Source organism: Lepidochelys kempii, chromosome 4, assembly GCF_965140285.1.
Source record: "Lepidochelys kempii isolate rLepKem1 chromosome 4, rLepKem1.hap1, whole genome shotgun sequence".
Lineage (NCBI taxonomy): Eukaryota > Metazoa > Chordata > Testudines > Cheloniidae > Lepidochelys > Lepidochelys kempii.
Genome location: NC_136383.1, coordinates 35,407,510 through 35,435,110, shown reverse-complemented (window position 1 = coordinate 35,435,110; position 27,601 = coordinate 35,407,510). Strand labels below are relative to the sequence as shown.

The window sequence follows — 27,601 nt, the reverse complement described above, 5'->3', positions numbered from 1 at the left end:
CTCTCCTTAAAGAGAGATTTTTTTCCAGGGGAAGTCTCTGCCAATACTGAAATGAACTATCTTTTGCTGCCTCTGCCTGATATTTAAAACATTGCAGATGATAAGCATGTTTACAGTTGACCCCATTAGTCATGTATTAACATACAGGGACAAATTCACCTAGACTCCAATTTGAAAAACACTTAAGCATGTACTTAACTTCAAGTATGCACTTAAATTTCAATGGGATTTAAAAGTCAATGGGTTTAAAAAATTAAAGTTAGAAATAGGCTAACTTTAGACATATGCTTAAGTACCTCACTGAATCAGGGTCTTAAATACTACAGTGATTGGTATATTAGTAATAAGTAGGTAGAAAGATAAATAGTACTTGTTTCCTGCCAGACCACTCAGATGTTGATAAACATTCCCTAAACCAGTGGAGCCCCTTCAAGCATGTGATAAGGGAACATGCAGTATTCTCTCTCATATTTATGTGCTGCTTTTAGGGTCTGTCCACGTTTGTCTTTTCTCCCCCTCTCTTTCTTTCTCTCTTTGTTAGCCCACAGGAGTACATAGAAACTATGCTAGCACTGAGGAATGCTGAAATCTGACTGGAAGAAAAGTTATCCCATGCAGCATTTGTGCTGTTGTTCCTTGGTGAAGTGAGGGTTGAATAACACTGTTCTGAGCTGGGTATAATGTTGTGCAAGGCCTACACAACTTTCTCTACATGTTTCTGTCAATGCATCTCAGTCCAATAAGTTATTTGTGTCCTATGCAGTTTTTTGTGATTTTTTGTTTTAAATCAGCCACACTCTATAGGGTCCTCTCACACCCTCAGTTCCAGTTTATCTGACTTTGACTTCTGCTGTGTCTAATTATTTCCTGTCGGGATCATTGATGATCATCATTCAATGTAATGTGTAGCAAAGGCTATTTTAAATTATTGTGGGAATTAAATTACTTTGGTCGGAAAAAGTTTCTGATGTGTTGGATGTTCTGTTTATTCAAGGAGAAATTTCCATATGAATGAAAGAAAAATAGATATAGTCTCTGTTACACATATGCACATGAAATTGTAAAAGCACCCTTCTTTGGATGTGAACACTTGGAACATATTAAGCTGTTCTCTCTGGTTTATCTCATATCGTTCTAGCTATAGATAAAGATTAAAAGGCTTAAATAATTCCACATGTTTATATCCATCTTGTATGGCTTTGAGAAAACATTTCTAGCTCATGCAGCATCCAATTTTATGAAAATTATTTGAAACATATTATTTTCCTTTCTTAAATAAAATATCCCCTCTAAACAACATTTCAGCTGAGCAGAAGGAGATGGAAACAAACAGCAGAGGAGAATCCAAACAAAAAGACTTGAGCCAGAAGGTAAAGATGAATTCATGGTTTTCGATTCTAGATTTCTACTGGGGAATAGTTGGTTGCACAGAAGACATAATAGATGGGTGGGAAGTGTGAATGTATTTAATTAATGTAAAGGGCTTGAATCACTATGCTGGTAAAAATAATCTTCAAAAAGATCTTCAGTCTCACATAAATCAGGGTAAATCAAAGTCAAATGAGTAAAGTCAATACAGCTGCCTCTGATGAATGGAGGAGAATAAGGCCTTGCTGTAGTTGCACTGGTGATTAAAACATAATTTGAAGATATTTTCAAGGGATAGTGTATAGTACTTTGCTTCTTTCATTCTTACTGTTGGTTCTACTTTTCATTGTTTCTTAGAAGCTTGCAGATTAAGGGTTTAATTATATCTATAGGCCAGGCCGATCTTGGTGCAGCATCAAGAAGCCTTAAGGGAAGCACTAGTGGGCATTCAGAGTGATAGGTATGTAAAGGCAATGCTCTCCTGCTATACCCTTCACTGGGTGCAGCCTTGAGTGGGTGTCTGTCTCTACAGGCCAGTGCACAGATGTTGGAGATCCAAGGAGCATCAGGAGCATCCTCTGGATTCATCTGAATTAAATTTACTTTCAGGGAGGGTAAACAAAAAGGGTTCTGTTTTTTCTTATTGATACACAGGGCATTGTTCATGAAATTCCTATCGTTAATGGAAGCTACTCGACCATGTAAATTCTGTGAGTCTATGGGAAAATGGACCATCACACATACACATTCCCGCTCCCAAAGAGAGTTTAACACAGAACTCTCTGAACATCAGAATAGGAGCTCTCACACACTCTGCAAAACTGTGAAAACACACCCATGATGATCTCTGTTTCCACTGAGAAGGCCTCCATGCAATCTCAGAATCTGTGACCCTGTCTACTGCTGGCACTGTGCAACAACTTGTGTGTTGATGAATCCATCTCTAAAATTGAGAAAAGCACAACTGCCTCATTGAGAGGGACATCAGAGCCGTTAGCCCGCTTTGATGTTTCATAACAGGGAAATAATGGCTGGTAAATGTTGTTGTCAATTAGGTTGATGAATTGAAACCATCACCATCCACTCCTGAAGCCAAAGACCCCAGAAGTGACATTTCTCTTGAGGACACTGTCTCTCTGAGACAAAGAGTTGATGTGTTAGAAATGGTAAGTGACTCCAGAGGTTAGCTGATGATTTCCTCTCAAAGGACAGAAGAATCCCATGCACTGCTACAGACTAGGGACCGAGTGGCTAGGCAGCAGTTCTGCAGAAAAGGACCTAGGAGTTACAGTGGATGAGCAGCTGGATATGAGTCAGCAGTGTGCCCTTGTTGCGAAGAAGGCCAATGGCATTTTGGGATGTATAAGTAGGAGCATTGCCAGCAGATCGAGGGACGTGATCATTCCCCTCTATTCAGCATTGGTGAGGCCTCATCTGGAGTACTGTGTACAGTTTAAGGCTCCACCCTACAAGATGGATGTGGAAAAATTGGAAAGAGTCCAGCGGAAGGCAACAAAAATGATTAGGGGGCTGGAGCACATGATTTTGAGGAGAGGCTGAGAGAACTGGGATTATTTAATCTGCAGAAGAGAAGAATAAGGGGGGATTTGATAGCTGCTTTCAACTACCTGAAAGGGGGTTCTAAAGAGGATGGATCTAGACTGTTCTCAGTGGTACCAGATGATAGAACAAGGAGTAATGGTCTCAAGTTGTAGTGGGGGAGGTTTAGGTTGGATATTAGGAAAAACTTTTTCACTAGGAGGGTGGTGAAGCACTGGAATGGGTTACCTAAGGAGGTGGTGGAATCTCCTTCCTTAGAGGTTTTTAAGGTCAGGCTTGACAAAGCCCTGGCTGGGATGGTTTAGTGGGGGATTTGTCATGCTTTGAGTAGGGAGTTGGACTAGATGGCCTCCTGAGGTCCCTTCCAACCCTGATATTCTATTATTCTATTACTGTAATTTTGATCCCCGGGAAATCTAGTCTTCATTTGAATTATTCCTCAAAGTGGGCTTCAGGATACAGAGGCACCAAGCAACAGGAGTTCTCTTTCTTGAAAACAGATTTAAAAATTAAGGGCCAGTTTGAGACCTAATTTCTAGCTTTATAGAAGGAGCAGGAACAGCCCTGGGAAGGAATTATAAATCAGGGAGTTACAGTTGTTTCTCTTGTTTCCCCTTGCTCCAGAGAGAAAGTTCCATACTGCAGCCATTCATTTTCTGCTTTTCTGACCAGTATCTTAGGGGAGGAGAATAGATCCAAGGCCATGGGGAGATCAGAAACCCTGTGGAGCTTTCTCTTTCCTCTGTTTTCAGAGAACTGATCCAGGCAGGCTGTGCACTAGGGCAGAGTTTGGGGCACATGTCTTCATATTCCAGCATAACTGCCTAAGGGCGAATGACAGTCTCACAGTCAGTGTTTGTTGATTGTAGTGAACTGGTGATGGAGTAGCTGAACTGACTGGAAATTATATCAAGAAATTTCCATAGTTATGAGCAATGTTGCTGATTTTTTTTTCCTTCATGTTTTTAGGGTATGAAATCCATAGAGATGATTGTTTCCCAAAAACCTGAAGAAATGAAATTAATGCTGGCTCAGCAAAACAGTGAAAATAGCTCTGAGGAAGAAATCCAGGTATTTCTTGGCATCCATACTGATTCCTTCATTAGGGGAATTGGGATTTCAACAAAGTGAATGATGTAGGTTAATCCTAAACAGGCACATAGCTCCTGCAGGATCTCTGGCTTCTCAATCGTTACACGGCCTATTATTTGCCCATCATTTATTCTCAGAGCAAGGACCTTGATTAAAAAGTGCTGGCCAATAGCTTCACATTAATGGTATTAATGAGATGTCTGGTTACATTTAGAAAAATTAAAAAATACATCATACAAAGTGCAGAGTGTAGGAAAATAAGCCTCACCTGGGAACTGATTCTTCTCTGCCTTGTACCCTAGAGTCATTTATACCTATGCTGAGTGAGCCAGGTCCTGGACCTCACTCCAGGCCTTCAATGCCATTCCAACAGGATAATGGACCATAAAACTGGCCTAAAAGGCTAACTGTGGGGTCTCCTGGCATGAGGAAAACTACACGTGGTGTAGCCTGTTCTCTTAGCCCCATACCTTATTGACAGTTCAAGCCAGGGTGCTGCTCCTTGGGAGCCATGGTTAACCAGTGTAACTTTGAGCCAGCTCAAGATGTGTAGGGGACCAAATTGGCCCCCCAAGATGGCCCTAGGATCAGATCAGGGCACTACAGATAAAGTATACAACACTTTAGTTGCCTTCTCCCTACAATTCTGAGTCAAGTGCAACTCGACCAGGCTTCAGAATTGGGGCCAGTGAGTGTAGGATGCTATTATAGCAACATCCCTGGTACATGATGTCCCGATGATGTTCCATTTGTTTGGATGTGCTTTGTTACTGCTGCCAAGGCACAAATAGGCTCTGGCAGCAGACTGGTGACCTTCTTTGGCTATTGGATTACTGCTTTGTTTATATAAAATGAAAGATGCCTTTGGGTTGCCAGCCTGTATGTGTACCTTATGTAACAAAGATCAGGTCTCTCCCCAGCTCACAGCTCTTTAGGGCTGGAGCTGGGTGAATAATTTGCAGTAAATAATTTATTTAACTTATTTAGTCCTTTTTCTGTTTGTAAATTATCTGCAAACAGACTTGGATTTTTATGAATTTCTTTGTTACTCTGAATTATTCAATGACTGGTTTAATAATTATTCCTCAAAGTGGGCTTCAGGATCCACAGACCCCAAGAAACAGGAGTGCTCTTTCTTGAAAACAGATTAACACATTCAGGGCTAGTTTGAAACCTAATTTCTAGCCTTATAAAAGGGGCAGGAGCAGCCCTGAGAAGAAATTGTGACTCAGTGAGTTACAGTTTTCTCTTGTTCCCCTTTACTCTAGAGGGAAAGTTCCTTACTGTAGCCACTAATTTACTGCTCTGACAGCCTTACAGATTGTTCACAAACGTCTTTCCCTGACTTTTAGTTTGCATATTCATTATTTGTGCTGTGTGATTGGTCACTTTAGTCACATACTATTATTTCTACTTCCTAACTTAGATGACTCCTAGTTTTCTAGATGGTAGTGCAAAAGCTTCCAAGAGAAAGTTATGTGAACACATATTTGAAGGAATAGTCACAAAACTCTCTAGCTACATTTTTTTATGAACAAAACTTTGCATGTGTGAATTCTTTTGGAAAGGGAATACACAAGGTTGTTTTCTGAGCCATCAGAGCAAGTTTGACAATTTGTTTCAAATGGATGGTAACAAGTACATTATCAGCAATACATCTAAGTCTGTTCAGCACTGCATATTCATTGTTGAGTTAAAAGCTTTCTTCTTTATTGTAACCTCTAACCTTTAAGTACACAGACTAATTCAGAAAACAAGGTCATATGCTCTCCTTATCATAACATTTGAATGTGTTATATAAAATTAATGAAGTAAATAAACTTAATTATTATTAATAATAATATTAATTACAATAATACCTAGCTCTTATATATGATGTACTTATAATACTTACCTCTTATGTATGTGAATGACACCAAAAAAATGGAAGCAGTTCAAAGATGAGGGACAAGAATGATTTAGTGGTATGGAAAAACTTGCATATAAGAAGAGAATGAAAAGATGAACTGTTAACTCTATGGAGGAAGTAGGTAGGAAGGGATATGATACAAATGAATAGTATAAAGTAGTTAGGTAGGGAACTTCTATTCACTTTCTCATAATACTAGAACAAGTATAGATTCAATTAAACTGAAAGGGAGAAAATGTAAAACCAATAAAAGGAAAAGCTTTTTTGCATATGTGGAATTCATTGGCATAAGATACCATTGAAGCCAAAGGCTTAGCAGGGTTCAAGAAAGGAATGGACATGTATATGGATAACAAGAACTTATAGTATTACAAGACTCAGGATTAACCAAAAAAAATTGCAAATGTTATAAAACCCTCTTGCTTCGGAGCATAAACCAAAGTGTAAGTAATGAAGAAGAAAATTTCCCTGTGGGTAGATTATCCTAGAAATGCTGATGGAAGGATTCCAGAATATTCTTCTAAAGCAGCTGGTACTGGCCACTCTCAGAGACAAGACAGGCTAATCATGAGGGTTGATGTGGGGTCTAGTCCCAGTTTATGTAATCTCTCAGTGGAGCATGAATCCTCATTCTAAATAGAAGATAGGAGTCTAGAATTCACTATCTCCTGCCTCCCAGCACAGGGCATTTCCACTAAGCCAAAAGACAGTCTAATGAGGGAAATTCAGCAGGGAGGAGATAAGCATTTCCCTCCTTTTTCCCTCCATTTTGTCTATGTTCTGTCTGGAATCTGTGCTGTATGAAATTTTGAAGCAAGACACCAGGGGGTGTATGTGCTGTACTAAAAGCAAGCTGTGCTATGCAAACTTGAGAGAGGAAATTGTGATTGTTGACAGCTTTTGACTTGGCAAAATCTGAATAGATTTACATGAGACTCGCAAAAAGTACCTCCCTTGCCCAGGTTTATCCCCCTGCCTGATTTTGAAGTCCCACATAAAACATGGAGTCTTTAGAGTGCTTCAAGAGTTTTTAGAATGGAAAGTGCCATGCAGATTTAACACAGATATCACTGTTCCTCCTCCTGAAGTACCGTGTGGGATTCATTCTGCTCAAGATGAAATCAGTGGAAACAGGTGCAGTCCCTATACAATGAACATGATTTTTAAAGTGTGTTTTCCCTGAAATATTTACCTTTCCCATGATATTTACAATATTGCCTATACTTAGAATGGGAATTATTATGTGAAACTTAACTATATCTGGTGATAAATGCACAACTTTTAGTGCTGCCACTTTATATATTTTCCCTTGAATCTGAAATCTTAAGACCATCACAGAGAGCACCCTTCTCTGAATTCTTAATAGTTGATTATTTTACTTCCTGCAGCAGGTGGCTGTAGGGGGCAATGAAGGGTAGACACATATTGCAGGAATTTGTAATGTAAACATTTGTCACACTAGCAAACAGTGGATACTTATTTCTCTGCAAACAATTATTTGCTGAAATATCAAGCTGGCCATCCATTGCAACAAAACACCCATTTCCATTTATGTTACTTTCCCCTATTTTCACATTAACTCTTTTTTTAAGAGAAGATTATAATTTTTTCCGGACTCAAAACAATTTAGGTAGCAATTGAGAGTGTACGCCTTTTTCTGCTTGAATTATATTTATTCATCATCGTTTTAGTTAAGTCTAGTTCCATTCAAGTGTGATAGCATTCTACATCTTCTAATTTCATAGAGAGCCACACTGTTCCCAGTTATCTAAAAAACACACAAGATGTCAAAAATCTACATTTAGAAACATATGTTCCATTTTGCTATTTTCAGGAGGAAAGGCATTAAGGAATTAGTTCAGATGTTTGTCAGTGTCCTTAACTAACGCAGATGGAAGTCTTTGGCTAATGAGCACAAAATGTTAGTAGGTAGAAGAATATTTATTTTCTGTAAGCTGTCATTAGGCATTCATTGCAGGAGCACTGATAATATTGTGAGTGTTTGGTATTCATAGAGTAGTTCAGCGCACCTCTGCAGACATTAGGCATTTGCCATCTGCAGTGATTTTTGCAATTAGAATAGTATTCCTTACATATCCCCAGTTTATTATGGAAGACGAATTCAACACAGTTCCTTTATACCATCTGTGGGGCTCTTGACAAGTAAATATACTACAAAGTGAAAACAGTAGGAAGATTGTAGCCCTTGTTCTGCTGTCACCTCACTTAGCATTTTTCATTTTCTTGGCATGTTGAGTAGTGGCAGGCTCAGTGTAATAACAGGCAGGCAGTGTCATCTTCTTGTCACCATTCTTGGAACTGTCATTTCAGATATGAGGAAACTGATGTCTGATAGAAAGTACATCTGGCACTACCCAGTATGTTCTCTCCAGAACTGCCATGTGGGTTCTGTTATCTATATCAGAAGTAGTATTGTCTCCATTTTTACAGATGAATGCAGAGAGAAGGAGAATAAGTGGCTTATATAAGATCACAAAAGAAGATAGTGGCAGATCTAGGAGCTGAACATAGTTTGTTTGTTTGTTGTTTGGGGTCAAATGAAACAATTAGTTCAGACTGAAACATAACTTTGAAATTTCATTTCATTTCTGATAATTTTTAACATTTTAATAAAAAAAATTAAAGGAAATTTCAAAACAAAACGTAGTTCTGAATCAGAAAGTTTAAACATTTCATTGCAGAACTATTGACGTACTGACAATTTTTTTTTTAATTTTTATTTTAGAGTTTGGGGGGTTTTGACTGAAACAATAAAGCAAAATAAACATGAATTCACAAACTGTTTTGGTGGCACATTTTTCACCAAAAAAAAGTTTCTATTGAAAATCTCTAGTCTGGAACCCAGTCTCTGACAGTGGCCAGTACTAGAAGCTTCAGAGGAAGGTTCAAGAACCTACATAATGGACATTGGCAGCCCTAGCTGAGCTTTGCTTTTGTGCATTTGGGTCTAATCCTCGTTATTCTTTTCAAGCAGATGGGTGTTTTCCCCAAGACATCTAACAAACCCATTGGTTCAATTCACATTTCCATTCACTTTAATGCTTTCCCCCACATTTTCATGGGGTCCACGCTGGCAACTTGGGATACCTACAAAGTTATACTGTAATACTGAAAAGAAATAAATTGTTTCAGTTAATTTTGTTGCTTTTCAAAAGAGAAAATATCTAGTAAGTGCCATCTTACAGATATTTCTCTGAGGCCCATACTACATAGCAATGCCCCATTTAGTACATTAGTGCCAAAAGCCCCTACGGATCTCATCCATGACAATGGGAAATTATCATTGCAGTACCTGCCATATACACTTTGATAAATACAATGCTAAAATCTTATTGACTTAGGGCTTGATCCTACAAGCGCTCAGCATTCTGGCCCAGGCCAGAAAAAGGTGTAAGCTTGTGTTTAAGTGTGTGAGTGTTCCCAGTAAAGACAATGTAGCAACTCACATGTTCAAAGTTAAGCACTTGCTTAAATGTTTGTTGAAATGGGGCTCAGCACCTTTTAGGACTGAGTGTCAAAATGGTGCCATCTTCTCTACTGTCTTTAGGGTAGCATATTCAGATGCAGATACCCAAGATCTGGTGCAAATCTATTTTGCTGCCAAAGGTACAACCTGAGGCTTTAAATTTTGGGAGAGCTTTTTGCACTACGGACTGAATCAACCAGTAAGATTACATACTTATGATGGATTTAAAGGGGAACACCACAACTTCTTTCATGGTAAGAACTGGCTATAAGCCTCAGTGGCAGAGTATGGATCTGGACTGGGATCTGAGTCTAAACTTTCCCAGGATTTGTGTGTGTTTCCACCATTCCATTTGAGCCCACCTCCACTAATAACAAGCCCAAACCAAATGAACGTTGAGACATTGTATGCCAGGGAGATACTTTTCAAACATTTGTATGAGGTGATGAGTGTTAAAGGTACAGATAAACTAGCTACAACACATGAGATTTCTGTCATCTTGAAAGACCTGTCAAGACCTTCAGGTAGAGAAGTATGGATTCATCCAGCTTGGAGTTTTTCTCTACAAGGTGGCATCTATGTAAAAATGAAATCTATCTGATGACATTTTATTCTAGAAAGTGCTATCTATCCAGAGTAAATGAACAATTTCTTTGTAATCTATTTGGTTCATCTTGTAGACATGAAAGTACACCTTGTAAATGATGATATTACTGAAAACATCTTATTATGTTGGAACTTTTGCATTCCCTCTTGATTGTATCTGATGTGAATGCCAATGTGTCCCATTTCTTGAGAATTAAGATATCTGTTTGCCATTTATAGCCTGTTATTATCAGCAGTCTTCCTGATGACTTCTTCAGAAAGGAGCATGATGTAAATTACTAATGGAACTGAGAAGTGAACATGTCAGGGAATATGCTAGATTTGTTTTAATCAGGAATACAACAAAATATTTCTGAAAAGGTTTTGACCGCTGGAATTAATTTGACTAAATCCACAGAGGGTGCACTCAAACCAGTGTCACATAGGTAGATCCTCTAAATATTCCTATTTCATCTCAACAGTCTGAAAGTACATAGAGTATGAAATATTTCTCATTGGAACAGATTGTGCCCTGATGATCTTTGGGGACTGCACAAGGAGCTCTCATCTTGCACCCATTGTGGTGTACCCCAGGGCACAGTTTAGCCCCTGTCCAATTCCAGCTGGTTGGTGGCTGTGAACGTCTACAAATACCAAAGCCACAGAAGATACCAAAGTTGCATTAGTTTAATATACTTGACTGACTGCTAAGCACAGTGAATATCTAACTTTTGCAAATGCACTTTTTCTTCCCATCTTGACTGTTACACTGCCCTCCATCAACCATACCATTTATCTCTTGATTCATATCTTGTTTACTGTCTAAATCATAGATGGTGAGCTCTCGGGGGCAGGAACTATTTTTGTGTTATTTGTGTGTACAGCTGGTAGTAAAATGGGGTTCCAATACCTGTTTGGGGTGCTTAGACATTACTACAGTATAGGTAGTAATAATAATAAACAAAAATAATTGAAACATTTATAAAAGGGGGGAAAGGAGTTCTCCAGTTGTGCTATGCTTTATTAGTGACTGAGCAACACAGTGCAGTCTAAGGAATCAGCACTGTCTTGAGTATGGGGCTGTGAAGAGAATGACCACCTGAGAGGGAGCTGTAGGAATGACTATGCATGAGAAGGCAAAATTCCTCCCTCAACATCCCAGCATACAGAGGAAGTGCATATTCTCCAGCATTCCATTGAAAGGCATAGCATGCTTGTACTAGCATGTCTGTCCAGTTTGAATGGGATGGTACAGATGGGGACTGGGCCATGATACTCTGTGATTTGCATCCACAATATGCTAGGGGTTATGCGGAGACTGTGATTGTATCTGGCCCTTGAGTGGAAGGTACAAGAGGGAACGAAACTTTGGGCCATAAAGAGTGCCTGAGTTCACACAATGCCATTTTGCTGCAGACTGGTGTTGTACTGAGGCAATGCTTAGTTTAAATGGCTCATCTCCAATCATTCTATCATTTTCAGCATGAAATGAAGTGAAATTCCTATTTATTTTTCTGTTTAGAAAATGTTGTTAATTTTTAGATAATATAAAAATACAAGATTCGGCAAAAAGATACCGTGATACACAATGAACCAAGAACTGAGCCTTAAAGTACAAAACTGCCATGAGAACGTGAGAAAATGGTGTAAGCATTTCTTGTACAGCAAGAGCAGGATTATATGAAGTGAGATACTTAGCTGTTGGATTCAAATGCTGAATAACAATTTCCATCTTGTGCTTGAGAAGAGAATATCTCTGATATTTAGCAACCAAGAAGATAAAGTGGATCCAATGCTTCATAGGGCAATTGGGTAACATCTGTATTTCTCAAAGGATTTCCTAAATTAATGATAGAATTCCATATTCTTTCATTTAACCTCCTTCTTTCCTCCTCCCCCTTTTTTTGGTCACAGGAGACTTCTTATCTACTTGAGTGTGTTCGTAAATTGAATATGTCTACAGCAATGGAGTTCCAAGAAATGAAAGGCAGAATAACGCAGCTGCAAAACCACATGCTTAATTTCACAGGCCAGTTCCTCAATATGGAGGGAAGAGATGATTCTCTGATGCATTCTCTAAACTCACAGGTCTGTATTGTTTAGGAATGTATGCTTGAAGAATTTGACAAACATTTTTGCAGTATAATGTTAAACCCTTTTCCAGCTTGGAAGATATTTAAATTCCACACTGACAGTGCAAAATTTATTATTGATTTTGTAAATGTAAATTGTGGTTTACCTTGTACCCTGTCATTGTCCGGCTACATGAAAGGAGGACGGGAGACATTTGGTAAGGTTTTAATCAGGCCACAACTTTATTATTAGATGTCTGGGACTACCTGGCAGATAAAAGTCTACAGTGCAGTAACCCCATGTTCATTCAATAACTTCTCAGGACGCTTCTAGCAGCTCCTCCTCTTTTTCCATCCAGGACCCCTAGCCAATCCATTGCTGGGACCCATCCACCCCCACTCGTAGGAGGGCTAAGGTGGGCTATAAGATAGATGAGTTGATTGCCTGCCATACCAGTCATAGGAACCCCAAATCTCCCTCCCCCCGGGTTCCATTCCTTTAACCAACACCTCCTTTTTAAGTTCTTTACCAAGCCATTTATCTGGTCACTGTATCCCTTTCCTGTGGGATACCCACACTTGACATCTGCCCCACACTTACATAATGAGTTGTGACATACCGCCTAACTCCCTTTATGCCACATGTCAACAAAGCCCTCTCTAAACCCACTGTGGGGAGGGGGAATAAACCCCAACTCCACCTAGACCAATCTGGTGGTAAGGGAAAAATTCCTTCCCAGCCCCCCTAAAAGGGGTGGTGAGCGCAATGCCCACAACAGGTCTAGACTAAACCTGGTATTTCACCACCTAAAGGGGAGGGAAGGTAGATGCTACCTCAGCTTGCTCCATGCGAAAGGGGTCTTCACTGCATGGGCTATCCCTTTTAAACTCTCCCCCCAGCCATAAAGCACTGTTCTCTCCATTCAGCCACCCAGACAAATTCCCACCCACCCCACCCCCCGGCCGCTCAAAGGAGCAATGTGATCATTGCCTTATCCTGTACCATGACACCACAGAGAGCTGAAAATTGCTAACCCAAAGTTACAATAATAATTTAAGAATCTGTAACTAACAGACTCAGCAGGGAATTCCCATTGACTTCAATGGGGCCAGGATTTTACCCCTAAGTCTCATCTCACACCAGTGTATTCAGAAATAACTCCCCTGAAGTAAATAGAATTATATGAGCGGAGAATCAGGTCCTTTGTCTTTTCTAACCTTGATATTTTCCCCCCCGAGTGTAATCCGGGTAATGGAGCATGCTCAGGAAACATTGTTTTCTATTTGTTCTATTCTCTGATCACATTGATTGGAATGGTAAATTCTCCTACTCTCACACCTTTTGCCTTTGCTCAGGCTTGCCTTTCCATCAGGTTGTCTTTGTTTTCACCCTGTGTGGACGCCATTATACAATCTCAGAATTATAGAAATGTAGGGCTGGAAGGGAACTTAAGAGGTCATCTAGTCCAGTGCCCTGTGCTGATGCATGATGAAAAACTTCTAGACTATCCCTGATGGGTGTTTATGAACCCTGTTCTTAAAAACCTCCAGTGAGAGGGAGTCCACAACCTCCATTGATATTCCAGTGCTTAACTATCCTTCTAGTTAGAAAGTTTTTCTTAATATCTAATCTTATATGATATATGTATTTATTTATCTATATGTTAATGCTATTATGCTATAATTGGGGGTGTTTCGGTTTATTTGAGACCATGACTCTAATTTAAATAATGTCGTATTTTTCTAGTTTTTGTAAATACCCCTGTGGCGGTGTATATGTAACCCATACACCTTCTGGGTGTGGTGGTCTGTCCCATCTAGTGGCACCAAGACCACTTAGAGAGAGAGAGATAAAATGAGTCTGCTCTACGGCCTTAGCTAACAGCCAGTTGGCTTTTAGCTCATGCGGTAGAGGCTCATGCACTAAGCTCCAAAGGCACCAGGTACGATCCCACTCACCGATGACAAGGGTCTGTCAGCATTACATATGCACACCCCATCTTGTGTTGGGGTGGACAGTGGGTATACTGTCTACCAGACTGTCTTGGGCCTCACCATGATGAAGTTCAAGGGTCAGAGTCAAAGCAGAGGCCCTTGGGTTCTGGTCTCCATAGACTAATGGCCGGAGTCAACATGGGGACCCTTGAGTTCAGGGCAGCATAGCTAGTGACCAGAGTCAATACTACAGCCTCTGAGTTCAGGGCAGCATAGCCCAGTGGCCAGAGTCAATATAGCAGCCCTCACATATAAGGCAGTGTGGCCTAGTGTCCAATACCCAAGGGGCCACCACTTGGGGTGGTGGCCCAGGTAAAGCTCCCAGTACCACCCAACTCCACCAGGTCCCAACCCAGGGCCCTGACAGTGGTCATCCACTGAGTCAGTGGGGAATCCCACTGAAACGCACTGACCTCACACTGGTGGGAGATACCACTTGCTCACCCTCCCTGGGTCACTTCCTACTGCACTTCCTGAAGCTGGAGTCCATGGGGCATCAGGGTCTCTGTGCTCCTCAGTGCAGGTAATTCCCTGGGACTCCTTTGGCCACAGACCTCCAGTCTGGAACTCGGGATCTCTGGCTCCCACAGGCAAGGGCTGTGACAGCTCCTTATCTGGACCCTCCACCAAAGGTCCTTTCTCTCCAACGGTCAGCCCTGACTGAGCAGGGCTGCTCCCTTTCATACAAGCATAGCACTTGGAGCATGCCCATTATGGTCTGAGGGGCGGAACTTCCTCCACCGATACTGTGGGGTTAACCCCTTCCGGCCTGGTGAGGAGTATGCACACCCCATCACAACCCCATTGTACTAACAAACATCTGATATAGAGAACAATTATAGTATAACTGCATTTACCACCAAAAATGCAGAGACAATTGTACTGGGAGATCCTGTCTGTGATGTGAATTGCTGCAAAATTGTGTCTCAATTGCACAGTTCATTGTAATATGACTTTCCAGGTGGTTACTGTTACAGATGAACCAAAATAAGAACTTTGAATAAAAAATCCATTTGAATTGTGTGGAATTCAGAATTCAACTCCCCTGATTCAAACCTAACCCAGGTTGGATCCAACACCTGAACTGGCTACTTGTATAGTGCTGGCTTGAATGTGTCTGAAATCTCAAAAGAATGACTGATCTCATGAGACTTCCTCCATTTTTGGTTAAAAACTCACACGAAGGTCTCACGGATTTTGGTAATTCAAGTCCAGAGCTGAACCTCAGACCTCTAGCTTAATTCTACTCTGGATCTAAACACTGCGAATTGGGTGAAATCTTGGTCCCAGTGAAGTCAATGGCAAAACTTCCATTGATTTCAATGGAGCCCTTGTTTCACCCATACAATTTTATTCAGCATGTCATCTTTAAAGAAGAAGCAAACTTGGAATGTACCTCTAAAAATTTAATTTGGCTGCCCATTAGATGTCAGTATTGTTCCAATGCTATTACAGTTGCTTTTCTTGTGATATAAAGAAGCTGCACCTTACAAGAATACCTCAGAGATATATATAACCTTTACAAGAACTTTCTGAATGATTGGGAATGCTTAATCCAATGGATTTTTCCTTACCTGTAACTTTTAAAATATTGCTTAAAGGTTTTTTTTCTTTAACTCTTGCAGAATCTTTCTGAGTCTAAGATGAATGTTATGGAAAAACAATTTAACTATGCCACTGAGGCTTTGAACAGCCTTCAAAACCGCCTTGAAGAGGTTAGTTTGTTAATTTTTCAGAAATAAAATATCATTTGCAGCAGACAATAACTTCCTCTACCCAATGATTTATTTGTAACATTGCTATTTAGGAGTGGAGTGTGGGGCAGGAATATATACGAAAGTCTCAACACAGCAACTGTCATCAAATATTTATGTATGCAGTGTTGTTGTAGCCATGTTCCAGGATATTAGAGAGAAGGAGGTGGGGGAGGTAATATCTTTTATTGGACCAACTTCTGTTGGTGAGAGAGACAAACTTTTGAGCTTATGCAGAGTTCTTCTTCAGGTCTGGGAAACTTAATCAGAGTGTCACAGCTAAGTACAAGGTGGAACAGATTGTTTAGCATAAGTAGTTAATACATATTCTAAGGGACCATTCAAGCTGAAGTGACCCATTAATACCACTCCAGTTATAGTGAGGAAAGTAAGATTTGGACCCTGGGGTGTTACCAGAACATAAATATTCATTAATAATAATGCTTAGATATATTTTAGCGGTTATATGTTTTTTGTCTATGGATGAGGAATTATAACTTTAATTGAATCTGTATGTATTTCTGGTCAACATTTCCTTAAGAAAGAACCCAAAACTGTACTACTAATAGCCTAGGACACTGAAACGTGAGGATATGTCTACACTGAAGGAAAAAAAAAAAGAACAAAACAAACCCTGTGGCATTGAGTCAGAGCCTGGGTCAAATGACTTGGGCTTGCAGGGCTCTTGCTATGGGACTAAAAACAGTAGTAGACATTCCGGCTCTGGCTGGAGCCCTGGCTCTTAAACCCAGTGAAGGAGAGAGCCTCAGCTATAGACCAAGCGGAAATGCTATTTTTAGCCCCATACTGAAAGCCCTGCAAACCAAAGGCATGTGACCCAGGGTCTACGTTTCAAGGCCACTCGTTGTTTTCTTTTTCTTTTTTTTTCCCCCCTTGCAGTACAGATGTACCCTCAAGCTTCAGGGGCCTGGACTATTAGCAGTATAGGTTTGGATATGCATGATTTTGACCTAGCAAAAGAGTGTGACTACTTGCATGAAAACTTTCAAATGAAATGGCATGGATTCTGAACCCAGGAAAAGAAAATACCATTGCTCTCTATCCAGTCCCAGCCAGTCTTTTCTTAGAATACACTGGGGATATGTTCAAAGATGCTTTTATGTAAAATGCAGGGTAATACTGAGCACTGTCTGTGACTGAACACAAGGCAGCAATTCAGTGAAATGCTTCTGTGGATGTCATAAAGCACAAAAGCCCAATTCAAGTAGAGCAGCTGAATCTCTGGGCTGAAATTGTAGCCCTTGTGTTCTGCCTAGGATGGGGGCTTGTTTTTCCAATATACCGCAGCACCATAGTGTTTCACATTTTGGATGCCAAGAGAAGGAAATGTGGATATTGTGAATGGATACTCATGACAGAGGCAGAGGATATAGAAATAAATACTGGATATTCAGGTGGCGATTTATTTTGGGTAGGGAAATTGCTCACACACACACACAGTTCCCTGTTCCCAGTACTTCACATTATGAAAGGAAGACAAACCTATAGGGAAATTTCATCAAGAGGGACAGTGGCTAAACAGGCAGTAGCCCCCTCCCTCCCTCTCCCCCCCCCCCCCCCCCCCATGTTCCAGCTATGGTACTTTCTGTAAAATGTCCACATGAGTGATGGTATACATAGAAAAGGAGCTGTTTCCCTAGAACATAGCAACATGTTCCCCTGGACAAAGAGCATGTGCTAAGCAGAAAATGATAGTAAAGTTAAAGTTGCTTAAAGCTCTTGCTGAGTACTCTGTCCTACTGTCAGAAGAGTCAGAGTACGCAGCAGTGCAATGAATAGCAATGACTTGGGCAGCCTGGCCTGGCTGATGGAGGTATCAGAAGGGATTAATTTCAGATTAGTAATTCCTAAGGTCTGGTCTACACTATGGAGTTAGGTCGACGAAAGGCAGCTTACAGCGACCTTACTATGGAAATGTCTACACTTAAATTTTGCACCTGCTCCACTGCACCGACTTAATGACTCCACCCCCACGAGCAGTGCAGAGTCAAGGCTGATGTCATTATGCTGACGCAGTGTCAGCGTAGATACTGTTATGTTGACTGTTACTGGCTTTCGGGAGCTATCCCACAGGGCCCCACACTGATAATACAATCAATACAAGCACTCCTGGTGAGGCCACACACTGCCAACACATGGAGCAAAGAGTAGAAAAAGCTCTTCCGCTGACATAGCGCTTTCTACAGGTGGGTTTAGGTTGGTATAACTGGGTCACTCATCGATGTAGTTATATCGATATACCTCGGTAGTGTAGACCAGACCTTAGAGTGTTTTAGCTAAATACAACGTGGAGCAGATCAGTGCTGTATATGCACAGAAAATACACAATCCTTGCCCTGAAGGGATTAGAATGTCTAGACACACAGATGAAATCCAGGGGATGTGGATACAACATAAAGCCAATGAGTACGGTAGAGAATTAACACAACTCTGTTAGTTCCATGGATTGTAGTTTATGTTTTCATTGGAGTTGGGAAGGGAGTAGGAAAAGGACAGAAGGTGAAGAAGAATAGTCACAGCTGGTTCCCAGAGTATTTATCATAAGCAGACCGAGCTTTGCAGAATTAGCTTGTTCTGCGGATGAGGTACGTGAGTGAATTTGTTGGCTCAGATTCTGTTCCCTTATGTTGTTAAGTTTACATAAAACATATGGAGAGGGGGAGTTTCTTGCCACAAAAACAATCGATTAAATAGACCCACATGGGCCTGACAACCAGCTCACTTGGAGCCTGTGCCTGATTGTACTTAATTTCCAATCAAACAAAAGGATTTGGAAGATGTTCTCCTTTGCAGTTTAATGAAATCCAGTGCAAATTTAATGAAAAGGCAAAGAATTACCTTCACCACTAGATGTCACTGAAGCCCTAAAGATTTTTCAGAACTTGGGACTTGTAGCCCTTTAGTCATTGAAATTAGTTGTGCTCAAAATACAAATTCAAGACAGTGAATGTTTCAATCATTTGCATTCAGAAGCAGCAAATAAACTAGTACTATAACATATTGTCTGCAGGAAAAGGCTCAGTCCAGTTGTTGCATCATGCCCACTGTAAACAAACGGGGACAGATCATTAGCGGGTATAAATTAGCCATACTTCACTGAATGGAACCACATCACAGTTGTCTCCCCTGTTGGCAGTCTGAACCAAGAGGTTAAGGACTGAATGGGCATGATGACTGTCACTTGCAGAGGTGGTCAGGATTGAGGAATACGCCTGGCTATGTAAGGAACTTCTGTTAGCCATGCTGTATTCGTTCTGTTGATAAATTAAGTCAAGGCATTCAGGTCATCACTCAGGCAGTTTAAGAGGCCTTAGTGTAAATGAGAATTGGGCTCAAAGTCTCCAGAACTTTAACCCAGCACCTTCTGTGAGCATTGAACTCATGATATAAAGATGTTTAAAGTCTACTTTTGGGTAATTCATTTTTCAAAATAAAAAGAGCCATGATTCCAGCTCTCTAGACTCACTACGGTTTGATTTCTAAATAGTTTGTGCAGAAGTAGGGTCTGCTTTATAGTCACTCCAAAACTGCTCAACAGAAAAATCCCAAATAAAGTTACTATAAGTGCAGTGAGTTTCTTCATCCTATTAAACAGGTTTCACCATCAGGCTTGTTAGAATTACACAAGGAAATAGAAGTATGCCCTAGTAGTTGATGAAAGAGTCTCAGTACCTTTCACTCAGTAGTTACAACCTAGCTCGACTGCCTGAATTCAAACACTGCAAGAGGTTAATTATTCTATTGAATGAAAATGGGGACTAAATTTTGTGTCTGCTAAACTTCTTTGAACTTGCTAAGAACCCTGTGGGCAAGCAATGATCCTGGGGTCTACACTGAGTCAAGCCCATTCAGGAAGAGGTAAACCAAACAAAAATGGCAATTGTCAAACTGTAAAAGAAGTACAGTAGAGTGCAACACCACTTTAATATTAATCTCTAGTGAAAGTCTATTGAAATCAATGTACTTACATTACAAATTTGACCACAACATTCTATTTGTATTTGATGGAATAATAAGGAATAGTTTGGGGAAAATATAATATTTAATTCTGAGAGGCAAAGTTTTCCTGATTTTTTTTCACTTTTGCAGGGCACAGTCCAAATAATTTTGCATATGCATAAAAGAAGCCTTTGCATGATATGTTGTTTTAGAGTTGGTAAAGTATTTCATGGACATAATACATGGCCTATCTATTAACGGTCCTTTATTTGACAGGGATTGGATTCAGTGTTCCTTCAGATCTCTCAGCTTAAAGATGATTTCTATTTTATTGAAAACTTCTTGAACCACACAGATATGGGAAACTCAAAGTCTTATGTGTCCACATCTGAACTCTTAAAAGAAACAGAAGAAGATACACTTTCAACTCTGTCTCCATCTTCCCAAAATTATGGTGGGTCATATACCTCAGTCCAGACTAACATTTAAACCCATTATTTATACTCACTATAGAGATACATTTGGAAAGATAAAGATAAAGCAGATTGACAGGAATTGGATGAATTTCAGGCAACCTTGTATTGAGTTATTGTACATGCTGATACAATCTTTAACAGAGGAATGCACTTGGTGTTTTGAAGGAAGACAACAACACTATAGAACGTACCAGTGTAATTTTGCTTTGCTGTACATGGGGGAGAAAAAACTCTTTGATTTCCAATTGTAATTGGTTTATGACTTGAAACTTGAAGTTAAATTACCCATTACATTATTTTAACTTCATAGCTACAAAATACAGTTTGTTGTTCAGCCCTTTAAAAGTATTTCACAGTATTTGTGTTAGTGACTCTAACTGGTTAACTATACATTGTGTCAAGGGATGTTTTCTTTTACTGATTCTAACTTTACTTCCCTTTCTGTTCTTCTATTACTCACCTAAACCTCTAATTCAATGTGGAGACTTGTCTTGCAGAAGCTATACAGTAGCTAATTAATATCCTCCAAGTAAGAAATATACAAAATACAACCCCACACACATACACACACAATTGCTTGAAAGAGACATAAAGATACTCAATAACTTTTCTTCATGAGCCCTATGCTTTTATTTCAGCATAAATGAGTAGTCAACACAAACAGTAAAGAAAAGAGTAACCCGCCTTGGTCTGTTCCAACATGCCAGCTGGATCCATAGTTACTACTAATATCTTTCAAAATACTGATCAAGAAAGTTACAAGCCACTGAATGGAAACTATGTTTCATATTTTGACCAGCATGCCAATCATCTGAATTGCCATTAGTTTCACATCAATCTGCATGTCATTATTATGAATTACAGGCCAGATCCTCAGCCATTGTAAATGGGCAGAGCTCTGTGGACTTCACTGAATCAAAGATTATTCATATCTGCTGAGAATCTGGCCCTACTGTTTTAATGCTTACTGACAGCTATTAGCAATAGCCACATACCATGTTGGATGAAGAATAAAAGAACATAGTAGGGTCAATGTCCCTAAACAATGATTGAATAACTTCAGAAAACAAAAAGAAGCTGGTGAGAGTGTACACTGGGTATAGTTGTTTTTCAGTATCAGAATTATGTCATTTAAAATAAATTATGCAACAGTTGTCTTTCTGCCATTAGTGATAATAAGTAATAAGTAATAATTTCACATGAGTTTTGATGTAATGAAAGAATTTGCTATTATGTCCACTGTAGCACCAGTGAAAGACCCAACACACCCAGTTCTTCTGGATCATCAGACACAAGTCATGGAGCCAGAGACAGTGGAAGAGAAGCACAAAATAAACATCCCTTTCATAAAGAAACTTACAGGTGAGATCCTTGTTGTTGGAAGACATTATTTGCAATCAAGCAGAAAGAAAAAATGTCAGGAGCCTACAGGGATCCCACCTGGAAGGTATTCACCAGGGCTGAAGTTCACCCGGACAAAAGGCACAAAAACACCTCAAAATAGGATTTACGTGGTGCATAGATCTTGTGTAGGCCCTACCTCAACAAGCGTGAATTTCATTCCAGATAAGGAGGTAGTGTCTGGGTGAGTTACATCCCCAGCAGCTCTGCACAATGCAATTTTATTTTGAAGATCTATGTATTTGAGTTTCAATGAGTTAATGAGTTTCAATGCAAGACAGTGCTTAGAGTATTCCTGTAGATGGTATAAATGACCTTGAACAACAATGAAAATGTTGGTGAGGTCATATCTTTTACTGGACTAACATACTGGTGTAAGAATATTGTATATTGTGAGAATGTTGTTGTAGCTGTGTTGGATCCAGGATATTAGTTCCAATAAATTCCACAGGTCAATTATATGTTGTGCAAAATATTTTATTTATTTTTAGATTTTTAAATTTTAAATTTGTGGCTTTTTAATTTTCTTGGTTGTTTCTTTGTTCTTGTATTATGAGAAAGGGAACATGGGCAAGTTCACTTTTGCTTCCCTACACCATTCATATTTTCAGATTTCTTTTATCATGTCAACTCTTTGTTATCTCCTTTCTATATTTATTAGATATTCCTGATTCTGATATCAGGTCAGTTTTACACTGGTGTAATGTGATTTCTTCAATTCTAATACTAAAATACTATTTTTAAAAATCTTTCCTCAGATAGAATTCCCTCCATGCTTCTAAACCTTTTATTTGTTCTTTTAAGGGCCTATTCTGTTTCTGCTGTATCATTTGGGGGTGGCCAGAGATTAATAGAGAAATCAAAGTGAGCTCATACCACTGATTTTATTTGGTTCTTGATTACTGCTGTGCACTGAGCAGATATTTCCATTGAGCAGTCCACAGTGATGCCAGGGTCTTTTTCCTGACTAGTCATAGTTAATGTGGAAATCATCAGTGGTTCAAACTTTCCATTCTAATGTACATTGCCTTGTACTTGCCATGTGGTATATTGAATATCACCTGCCATCTTGTTGACCAAAGTCCTAGCTTTGTTATTATTTGCTGTAGTTCCCCACAGTCATCTCTAGTCTTAAATAACATAAATAATGTAATGTCATCTGTACCTTTTACCACCTCGCTGTTTATGTTGACAGGAAAAATGTGTTAATACCATGCATATGTCTATAGAACTCATCATTCTATAATTAAGATAATGTACATGATCCTGAAGTGGCTTTATTTCATCATATAGTAATTTATCCTCTCTCATAAGGACACTAGAAAGTAGAACAGATTCATTTATGTTCTTTTGGGGGCTGCATCAACCAGTTGCAATCAGTCATTTGCAGGAGAAAACCTGACAGCTTTGTTTTATTTTTGTTGATTGTTCTTTTATCTAATTCAGTAAACTACCTGGTGACTGGTTTGTAGAATGGAGAGGATATTTATTAGGAGAATGAAACAAAAGAGGGATATGATAAAGATGGATCAGAAGCCATATGGATGGTGTAAATGGCTAGTGTGTTTACTCGGGTTCTTTTAACTCATCATGCATGGAGTTACCACCAGCCAGTGGACTCCACTCGACATGGGTAGAAATGCACAATCCACCTACTGCAAGGGTAGAAGAGCTGCTGCAATAGTATTTGCTCCACTGGAGCCCTGCAAGGAATTTTGGTCAAATAAATGTGCCCTATCAACAGCCTGGACTGTGGCTATAAAACCCTAACCTTAGCAACATGGTTATCTATTGCATAATGATAACTGAAAAGAGTGATTGGCTAGGAATCCTTTGAGGCTCCATCCTTGATTTTGAATGGATTATTCTGGTGTAAATTCTAGGTGAAAATGTAAAAGATTGCACATTTTGACATACTGTTTTGATTCAAATAGACCTCCAAGTCTTTTTCTATGGTGCTGACAAAAATGCAAATGGATACCTGACATTAACTGAGATAGAAAAGGTCCTGGGAGAAGATGCACCTCAGAAAGAGGAATTGGAAGAATTTGATGATGATAACAATAAGATGTACTCCTACCTTGAATTGAGAAAAGCCCTTGAGCTGACAGGTAAGTATTTTTTAAAAAACAATGAGGTTTATTTCTTAACTAAACTTTTTTCTCCCTTCCATCCAAACACTTCTTCCTCTTTCTGAAAGATGGAATTAGGGCTTGTCTACAGTTCAGAATTTGCTGAAATAGCTATTCTCCAATAATTACTTCAAAATTAGCCCTCATGAGGACACTTTTATTCTGGAATAATCATTGCAGAATAGCTATTATAGGCCTGGTCTACACTGTGAGGGGGGATCAATCTAAGTTATGCAACTTCAGCTATGTGAATAACAGAACTCCTTAGATAATTTGCCCTCCAAAAATCATTATGCTCATCAGGGGGCAAAGATAATAGGATCCTTACTATAGTTTTTGCTTTAAGATTCTCCCCTCCAGTTCTTACTGCTATAAGCATTTAATTATTTTGTTAACTGACATATAATAATAAGGATATTAAATAAAACCAATAACACGCTGCAGGTAGTGCCATTATACCTCAGACCTACATGTATAGCTTGCTGCCTTTGGCCTTCTTTTTCACAACACATTGGTATCTTAGTCATGTGAATATTACAATTCTGTTGCCATTTATGATACATATGGACTACTCCAACTCTTAGTCAAGTGATCCTCCATCCAAAATGTTCCAAATTCCCACTGACGTCAGTAGGGCTATTTATGTAAGTAGGAATTGAGGAGTTGGGCCATAATGATGCTCTAAGGCCATCCTAAAACACAAAGGTTTCCTATTCTCTCAATGTTGCTAGTTTCTGTTTATTACAAAATGATATATAGTACTACAAATTTGTCTACATTGTTCTAATAATAATGTCTGTTATGATAACTGTCTCACATGACCATCTCATGAAGAAATCAGGGAAAGATAGCCCAGATGAACCTAGTATAAGGTAGATGCACGACAGGTTGGAAAACCATTCCCAGATGGTAGCTATCAATGATTCATAGTCAAGTTGGAAGGGCAAGTGGGGTCCCCCAGGGATCTGTCATAGGTTCAATTCTACTCAGTACCTTCCTAAATGATTTAGATAATGGCATAGAGAGAACGCTTACAAAGTTTGCAGATGATAGTAAGCAGGGAGGAGATGCAAGTTCTCTGGAGGACAGGATCAGACTTCAAAATCATGTCAAAATCAGAAACTGGAGAAATGGTCTAAAATAAATAGGATGAAATTCAAGAAGGACAACTGCAAAGTATTGAACTTATGAAGAACTAATCAACTGCACAAATAGAAAATGGGAGATGACTGCCTAGAAAGGAGAAAAGGATCTGGGGCTTTGTGATGGGATGTACTGGCCCCACACTGGAGAGAAAGGGGTTAAGGCAACACTCTGAGCAGCAGAAACCCTGCCCCCTCACCTCTGCTGGGCATGCTCCAACTGCTGCTGCAGTATAAAAGGGAGTTGCACAGCTCTGTCAGGGCTGACCACTAAGGAGGGAAGATGCACCTTTCTGGCTCCAGATGAGGAGCAACCAGGAGCCCAGACCAAGGGAGCAGGAGATGCTGCAACCCAGGCAGGCACCCATAGAGTCCCCAGAGAGATTATAGGTATCTGCAGCACCCTGAGACCCTGAAGACACCCAGACTCAGCTACAGGAATCAAGATAGGAAGCCCAGGGAGGGACCAGCCAGTTTCCCTGCAGTAGTCGGTGTGTTATGGGTGGATTCTCTGATGAAGTGAGCTGTAGCTCACGAAAGCTTATGCTCAAATAAATTGGTTAGTCTCTAAGGTGCCACAAGTACTCCTTTTCTTTTTGCGAATACAGACTAACACAGATGTTACTCTGAAATCTGATGACTATGTGGCAAAACCTATAGCCACTACCAGGGTCCTGGGCTGGGACCTGGTGGAGCAGAGAAGGCCTGGGTCCCCCTACCTGGCTGCCCTGCACCCCCCGGTTCTGGGGAGTGGCCCACCAACTCTCCCCCCCCCCGCCCTCCTTCTACTGCCTCTGGCCATTGGACAGTGCTTCCCTGCAGACAATGGGAGCCCTCCTCACTCTGGCCATTGGGCTGTGCTTCCCTGAAGACAAGGGGAGTCCCACTGACTCTGGCCACTGGGCCACGTGACCCTGAGACAGGGTGCAACCCTAGTGGCTGTACTGTGGGGCTATCATGCCCTCGCCCCACCCCAGGATACTGGCCCTGTGACAGGGCTATAGTGTATCACAAACTAAATCTGAGTCCACAGTGTAATACTGTTACAAAAAAAGTAAACATCATTTTGGATTCTATGAGCAGGAGTGTTGTAAGCAAAACACAAGAAGTAATTCTTCTGCTCTACTCAGCACTGATAAGGCCTCAGCTGGAGTACTGTATCCAGTTCTGGGCCCCACAGGTCAGGAAAGATGTGGACAAGTGGAGAAACTCCAGAGGACAGCAACAAAAATGATCAAAGGTCTAAAAAACATGACCTACAAAGAAAGATTGGGAAAAAAAACTGGGTTTGTTTAGTCTGGAGAAGAGAAGACTGAGGGGGGACATGAGAAAAGTCTTCAAGAACATAAAAAGCTCTTATAAAGAAGAGGATAAATTGTTCACCTTAACTACGGAGGCCCGGACAAGAAGTAATGGGCTTAAATTGCAACAAGGGAGATTTAGGTTAGACATTAGGAAAAACTTCCTAATTTTAAGGGTAGTTAAGCACTGGAAAAAAAATTACCTAGGACATTGTGGTATGTCCCTCACTGGAGGTTTTTAAGAACTGGTTACAGAGGGATGGTCTAGATAATACTTAGTCCTGCCTCAATGCAGGGGACTGGATTAGATGACCTATCAAGGTCCCTTCCAGTCCTACATTTCTCTGATTCAGAATAGCTACATTAAGCTGAATTCACCATAAGAAAAACTTATAATTCAAACTTCTGTGTTTCAATGTGCTTAAGATATGACCCCATCTAATAGTGAATCTTTTTGTATTACAGAGTAATTAAGAAGACTAATTACAAGGCTGAGAGATGCATGCAATGTTCTGGATCTTTATTTTATTTTACAGGAAAGAAAATCACTTACAGGTTTATTTTTTAATTGGTCATTCTTTTGGAACAGCAAAATATCAATTATATAATGATAAAATGCCCCTTATTCCAATATGCACACCATATTTACCATAGATGCCATGTATTGCAGAATAGCTAGAGAAGGAGACTTCTCAAAATGTTTAACTCACTTTGTAATTGTAAGTACATAGACAAAAAAGGAAGACAAAGGAAATATTATTGATCAAAATGTTTTAAAACCATGGATTTAGTATTAAAAATTGTTATGCAACTTAAGCATGTCTTTTTAAAGTTTTATTTACTTCAGTATATAACTTCTACTTTATTCTTCCTTAAGTGCTCTAACAGATAGTCGATGATTACTCGTTTACACCCCCCCACCACCATCAGTTAACACCGTAATACTATTTACTTGGCATATCAAAGAGTGAAATCCTTCCATCATCCACATAATAGATCTGGGATATGGAACAGAAATTACTACATATTTTGATCACAATGTGTCAGGTGTGGCTTCTTCGGATGTTTGCATGTTCCAAATGGTGATTTACCAACACCCAGTGATGTGCTAGAGAGGACTCTCAGAGAGTCCTTGCGACTCCGGGTTCAAATTCTGTCATTATCAAATTGAAAGGAGTTGTGGAATGATTTATTTGCCTCTGATGCATTCACCCTCTTTCTGTATACAGCTACATTACTCCTGCTAGAGACTGCTTATCTATATGCTTGTAATGTTGTTTCAGTCAGCATGTTTCTTTTCCTTTGGAATGGACCAGATTGCACCAAATATAATTAGCATTTTAAAGTCTTTTCCTGGGGTAGATACC

The 27,601-nt window shown here is 39.9% G+C and overlaps 1 protein-coding gene across 1 annotated transcript; it reads left to right on the top strand.

Annotated features, from left to right (window-relative positions):
* The first annotated feature begins 3,762 nt into the window (after positions 1–3,762).
* Positions 3,763–26,784, top strand: LOC140910322 (uncharacterized). The gene is made up of 7 exons (XM_078852410.1): positions 3,763–3,804; positions 3,898–3,999; positions 15,694–15,783; positions 20,059–20,236; positions 21,504–21,620; positions 23,594–23,770; positions 26,700–26,784. Exons 1-7 carry the CDS (start codon positions 3,763–3,765, stop codon positions 26,702–26,704), a joined length of 711 nt encoding a protein of 236 aa, XP_078708536.1. The 3' UTR covers positions 26,705–26,784.
* Positions 26,785–27,601: the final 817 nt, after the last annotated feature.

Coding starts and splice junctions, on each gene's coding strand:
- LOC140910322 (XM_078852410.1), top strand. CDS start 3,763: ATGACAGTCTCACAGTCAGTGTTTGTTGATTGTAGTGAACTG. Junction 3,805..3,897: donor TTGTTGATTGTAGTGAACTG/GTGATGGAGTAG, acceptor TCATGTTTTTAG/GGTATGAAATCCATAGAGAT. Junction 21,621..23,593: donor TTTCATAAAGAAACTTACAG/GTGAGATCCTTG, acceptor TGATTCAAATAG/ACCTCCAAGTCTTTTTCTAT.